The 5,860-nt window shown below is 44.2% G+C and overlaps 1 protein-coding gene across 3 annotated transcripts in view; it reads left to right on the top strand.

Annotated features, from left to right (window-relative positions):
- Positions 1 to 830: 830 nt before the first annotated feature.
- The window catches only part of RPRD2 (regulation of nuclear pre-mRNA domain containing 2), a 127,728-nt gene continuing 122,698 nt past the window's right edge, over positions 831 to 5,860 (top strand). For all 3 annotated transcript variants that reach the window (XM_011973620.1, XM_011973619.1, XM_011973618.1), the window contains exon 1: positions 831 to 1,659. In XM_011973620.1, coding sequence (XP_011829010.1) covers positions 1,455 to 1,659 — 205 coding nt within the window. In that variant the 5' untranslated portion in view covers positions 831 to 1,454. The remainder of the gene's footprint in view (positions 1,660 to 5,860) is intronic.

Genomic DNA, 5,860 nt, shown 5'->3' with positions numbered 1-5,860 from the left:
GTGGCCACAGTGGGGAGACGTTGAAAGAATTATAATAAAATTGTGTATTTTTAGTGAGAACACAGGAGCCTTTAAATTAGCTCAGAGGATTTACATAGGTACATGCGATAAAATGGTTCCTATAAGGTTCATATAATAGTTACGTAAAGACTCTTGCAAACTATAATGTATTATGCAATTTTAAGATTGTGTCATAGCTGGCGAAAATGAGGTCACATCTTGCCATTCTGTTTTCGCCTCGAAAAATTTTATGAGGAAAATTTCCTTTCACTTCTTCATTTATTTCCTTTTCCTCTAACCTAAATGGTCAAGCGGCTGTGAATGTTATCTTCCAAGGGAAGCGAGAAATACGGTTTGGTCTCGGAGTCTGCGTAGTGAATGGCTCACTGGAGCTGGCGCATGCGCATTTTCTGTGGTGCTGCAAGATGGCTGCCAGCCATTTTGTCGCGCGTTGCTTCCCCGAGGAGTTGGGGGCGATGGCTGCAGCCGCCAAAGACTAACAGTGGGCTCAGTGGTGGGAATTTTCTGTCTCTCTTGTGTGAGCTGAACACACCCAAGAGAGCGACCAAAGCAGCAAAAGGCGGGGCGGAGCGGTGGAACCCCCCCACCCCGAGTCTAACCTTAGACCAGCTTCCTCACCCATCCCTCCTAGTTTTTCCTTCCATCCAGCTACACGCTCATCTTCTGCGCAGGCGCACAAATAATCGTAGCGCCTCCTGGGTCCTGGGGGCTTCAGAGCTCCTGCGCGCGCTTCTGGTTCTGCACTCCTGATTGGTCAGATTGCCGCGCCATCACACCTCCCTCTGCTTTCAAGGTTGAGAAGGAAGCAGGGATGGGGGGGTGGGGCTAAGCGGCGCGTGCGCGATACTGTTGCTGCCCCTTTGCTGCTATTGCGTTGCAAAAAAAAATCCTGACTAGGTAGCCTTGGACCTTTTCTGTGCTAGCCAGTCTAAAGGAGAGAAAGATTTCTGCAACTGAAGGGGCAGTCGGGTAGTATTAAATCTAAGATATTAACCCCTGACCTGGCTCACAGGAGTGTGGGGATAGGGGCGGGGAAGGGCCTTAGCACTGAGAGCCGAAAAGTATAAAACCATTAGTTTCGGCGTCAGGCGGTTTGAAAGGTTCTGCAGGTCCTGTTTTCTGCGTAATTTTTCCGTGATTACTGACTGGTTTAAACACGACCCCTTGAACAATACTGATAAAAACCTCTGAGACCCGCTGCCCCTCCTTGCAGTGTGTAGGAGCTGCCAGCGTGCCCAGCAGCTGGTGTTCCCGTCCGTACCTCCAGAAGAGCCCAGCGCGTGCACCATCCCCACCCCCTAGCCTCCCTCCCCACCTACGGCTTTCACGCACTCGCAGTGATTGTTTTGCCCGCTCCCGCCGCCGCCGCCGCCGCCGTCGCCGCCGCCGCCGCCGCCGCCAGAGGAGCAGCAGCGCTTGTGCAAACCGGGAAGATGGCGGCCGGCGGCGGCGGAGGCAGCAGTAAGGCCTCCTCCTCGTCGGCCTCTTCGGCAGGGGCTCTGGAGTCCTCGTTGGATCGAAAATTCCAGTCGGTAACCAACACCATGGAATCCATTCAAGGCTTGTCGTCTTGGTGTATAGAGAACAAAAAACACCACAGTACTATCGTCTACCACTGGATGAAGTGGCTCCGGAGATGTGAGTGTTGGGGGTGACTAGGGAAGGGAAGACTGGGGAAATGGAAGGAAGTGTGGCCCGAAACGCCTGGGGTTTTCCCACGGAGCCTCAGCGTTTGGTTGGGGTTGTTCACATTAAAGGTTTGACCCCAGTGTTCCCAAACCCAGACTCCATTCCTAGTCAGGATTGTCTTGAATTGCAGGAGACTCATTTCTTGGGTTTTTTAGCTATTGAATTGTTGTGACCTTGGGCCGTTGGGCCCAGATCCATAGAGATTTACGTATATATATTTTTAATATTTCAGAACCTTGTAAGGTGTATTGATTTTTCCGAACCTTCGCGGAAATTGTAGCGTCTGTTTATTTCTTACAGGCCTTGACGTGTTAGTGATTTCTGGCTTTCCTGATGGTAGGCAAGCTGTGGTTTTAAGCAGTAGTAAATCCAGTGATGTTTTATACGGAGTGCCTTGTCTGGATGAATGTATCTAAAACTTGTGATGTGTAGTAAGGAGAGCCTTACCTGGATGAATGTTAAGAAACAGCATGAGCTCTGCATAGATCTGAGGCACCACCGGGTTTTACCTGTACCTGTGTTTGCTGCTATATAATACAGGTTTCTTGTATACTGACCAGAAACAACTGCGATACTGTAGTCATAGTCAGTATCATCATTAATACCTTAAAATATAAATCGTGTCCAGTTACTTTTTTTTTTTTTTTTGAGACGGAGTTTTGCTCTTGTCGCCCAGTCTGGAGTGCAGTGGCGCGATCTCGGCTCACTGCAACCTCCGCCTCCCGGGTTCCAGCGATTCTCCTGTCTCGGCCTCGCGAGTAGCCGGGATTACAGGCGCCCGCCACCATGTCCGGCTAATTTTTTGTATTTTTAGTAGAGACAGGGTTTCATGTTGGCTAGGCTGTTCTCGAACTCCCGACCTCAGGTGATCCACCTGCCTCGGCCTCCCAAAGTGCGGGGATTACAGGCGTGAGCTCCCCCGTGCCCGGCCCCGTTACTTTTTAATTACCTCAAACACCTTTTTACACAATTGAGTTGATCTCATGGGTAATCACAAAAGGAAATGTGCTTTTTGAATATGTAGTACCTTTTTCTCCAGTTATGCCTTTTTTGTCTTTATCCTGGAGATTTTTCCATTTTGCTGCTTTACTACAGAAATGAGCTCTGTTAAAGCATGGATTGTTTGCAGAAGGTTTCAAATCTTATAGGAGGAAGTGTGGAGAAGTCACTGTTTCCTGCTGAGAAGAGAGGGTTAACTCTTACTCCATATATATCTATTAGAATTTTTCTTTGCTTCCTGCCTGCGGCATTTCACCAGTGAGACCCATCATCCAGTTATTCTGCCTTATTTCACTTTTGCCATTGCTCCTGTAGTATTTTGATTTGTTTACCTTTTAGAGAACAGATAGATAAAGTTTGCAAAATTATAGGCCCCATGCTTCAAACTATTTGTGTTTAAAGTTTTGAGAGGGATGTTTTGTGGTTCTTTGAATAATAATGCAGAGAAATTAGTAGATACAAGACAGAATTACCTGTGTTTACCAATAACAGATCAAATAGTTTTCTTGCCCAGAGATAAAATTATAACGTGCAAAAACATCAAATATGCTAACAGTCATCATCGAAGACTCACATGTTAAGTATCTGCTATGTGCCCAGCCATCTCATTGTACCTTGAAATCGTCTGAGAAGTAGATTTTTTAATCACTGATTTACAAACGAGGAAACTAAGACTCAGAAATTAAGTTGCTTAAGGTTACTCAGTAAAATGGTGGGGTTAGGGTTTGACTTCAGCATTAACTTTGTAAAATAATGTTTAATGTACTTGGTACACCAGTGATATATTGCAAGCAGTTCTAATGTGAGTGAGAGAACCTATTCTCCACCCTATTTTAAAACATTTTTACTAAACTATACAAGCATTTTACATTTCCTCACCTTGGGCTCTGGGGCTTTAACTGTATGGTTACATCATTTGCAAGAATAAGTTGGTCCCCGTCCTGTCTCTGCTGTGTGGGATCACCAGTGACAATTACAGTTTTTTTTCTAGTCAGCAATAATGAGATATAATGAAGCCAGAATTTTTTACCTCAGCTGTTGTTGCTATTGTGCCTGAGCTTATTTCCTTTGTTGGTATCTTAAGAGTGAAAAAATGAATGCTCCAGGAGGGCAGTGTGTCAGTTGAAGTGCATTGTGTGTAGTTTATATAGTTAAGTGCTTTTGGCTAAAACAACATCATACATTGATGTTGTTTTTCTAGCGGAATGGAATTTAACTTTCTAAAATGATTAAGGGTAATTTTAGTCATTTTGTATTTACATTTAATGAACTTCATTGATCTCACTGTAAATAAAGTGTTTTGAGAGAAATATTCAGCAGAATGGTGTGGGGCGCAATGAAAACAGTTTATGCATGGGCCTTGTTTTCATTTAAGTTCTTATTTCTTTACAGTTATACTTAGTTTAGTTTGAGTTTGGTTTCTAAGTCAGCTTTAGGAAAAATTGTGAAGTAGGTATCTTTGTCATTCCCAGCCTTTCTGTTCATTTTCCTGATGCCACTTTGCTTATCTTTTTTCTTGTGACATCCATTATTTAGTAACTTATATTTATATTTAGACCTCAGTATAAATTTAAGTAACTGTTAGATTCCAGAGATATTTTTATTTTATGCTTTATTTCATAATGTGTAATTAGACTTTTGTTCATATAAAAGGAAATAATTTAGAGAAATAGGCTACCTGAGGATATGTTCCAGATATATTTTTATTTTATCCTTTTTTTTTTTTTTTGAGACGGAGTCTCGCTCTGTCGCCCAGGCTGTAGTGCAGTGGCGCGATCTCAGCTCACTGCCACCTCCGCTTCCCAGGTTCAAGCAATTCTCCTGCCTCAGCCTCCTGTGTAGCTGGGACTACAGGTGCCGGCCACCACACACGGCTAATTTTTTTTTTTTTTTTTTTTTAGTAGAGATGGGGTTTCACCATGTTGGTCAGGCTGGTTTCGATCTCCCAACCTCCGGTGATCCACCCGCCTCAGCCTCCCAAAATGCTGGGATTACAGGCATGAGCCACTGCGTCCTTCTTTTCTTTTCTTTCCTTTTTTTTTGAGATGGACTCTCACTCTGTCGCCCAGGCTGGAATGCACGATGTCGGCTCTCTGCAACCGCCGCCTCCCGGGTTCCTGTGATTCTCCTGCCTCAGCCCCCTGAGTAGCTGGGATTACTGGCGCACATCACTAAGCCCCGCTAATTTTTGTATTTTTAGTAAAGACGAGGTTTCACCATGTTGGTCAGGCTGGTCTCGAACTCCTGACCTCTTGATCCGCCCACCTCAGCGTCCCAAAGTGCTGGGATTACAGGCGTGAGCCACTGTGCCTGGCCTGTCCTTTATTTCATAATGTGTAATGAGACTTTTGTTTGTATTAAAGGAAATAATTTAGAGAAATAGGCTACCTGAGTATATGTTTCATAGATGATGAGTTCTTTTAATTTGCTTGACTGTAGCATTCATTACCATCTTTTTTTCTTTTTTCTTTTTTTTGAGACGGAGTTTTTGTGCTCTTGTCGCCCAGACTGGAGTGCAATGGCACTATCTCAGCTCATTGCAACCTCCACCTCCAGGGTTCAAGCAGTTCTCCTGCCTCAGCCTCCCAAGCAGCTGGGATTACAGGCACACGCCACCACGCCCAGCTAATTTTTGTATTTTTAGTAGAGACATGGTTTCACCATGTTGGCCAGGGTGGTCTCGAACTCCCGACCTCAGACCATCATTTTCTCAAGTGATCTTTCTGTAGCATAAACAAATGTCATTCCTCTGCTTTAAAACCCTGCAGTGATATCTCATTGCAACAACGTGAAGATCTGAATTTCTTTTACGTTGATCTGTAAGTCCTATACAATCGGCTCTGCCTACCTCGGGCTTCTTCACATCCTGCCTCATTCTCATTGTTTAGATCAAAGCTCAAATATTACCTCCTCAGAAAGACCTTCTTTGATCACCTTTTTTTTTTTTTTTTTTTTTTGAGATGGAGTCTTAATAGATTTTTTAAGTTACGTGTATCTGTTTAATTTAATTTAATTTAATTTAATTTAATTTTTTTGAGACAGAGTCTCACTTTGTCTTCCAGTCTGGAGTGCAGTGGCATGATCTCAGCTCACTGCAACCTCTTCCTCCCAGGTTCGAGTGATTCTCTTGCCTCAGCCTCCTGAGTAGCTG

The sequence above is a fragment of the Mandrillus leucophaeus genome, unplaced genomic scaffold (genome assembly GCF_000951045.1).
Source record: "Mandrillus leucophaeus isolate KB7577 unplaced genomic scaffold, Mleu.le_1.0 Scaffold139, whole genome shotgun sequence".
Lineage (NCBI taxonomy): Eukaryota > Metazoa > Chordata > Mammalia > Primates > Cercopithecidae > Mandrillus > Mandrillus leucophaeus.
The sequence above is the reverse complement of the archived record's forward strand: the minus strand, read 5'-3'. Positions and strand labels throughout refer to the sequence as shown.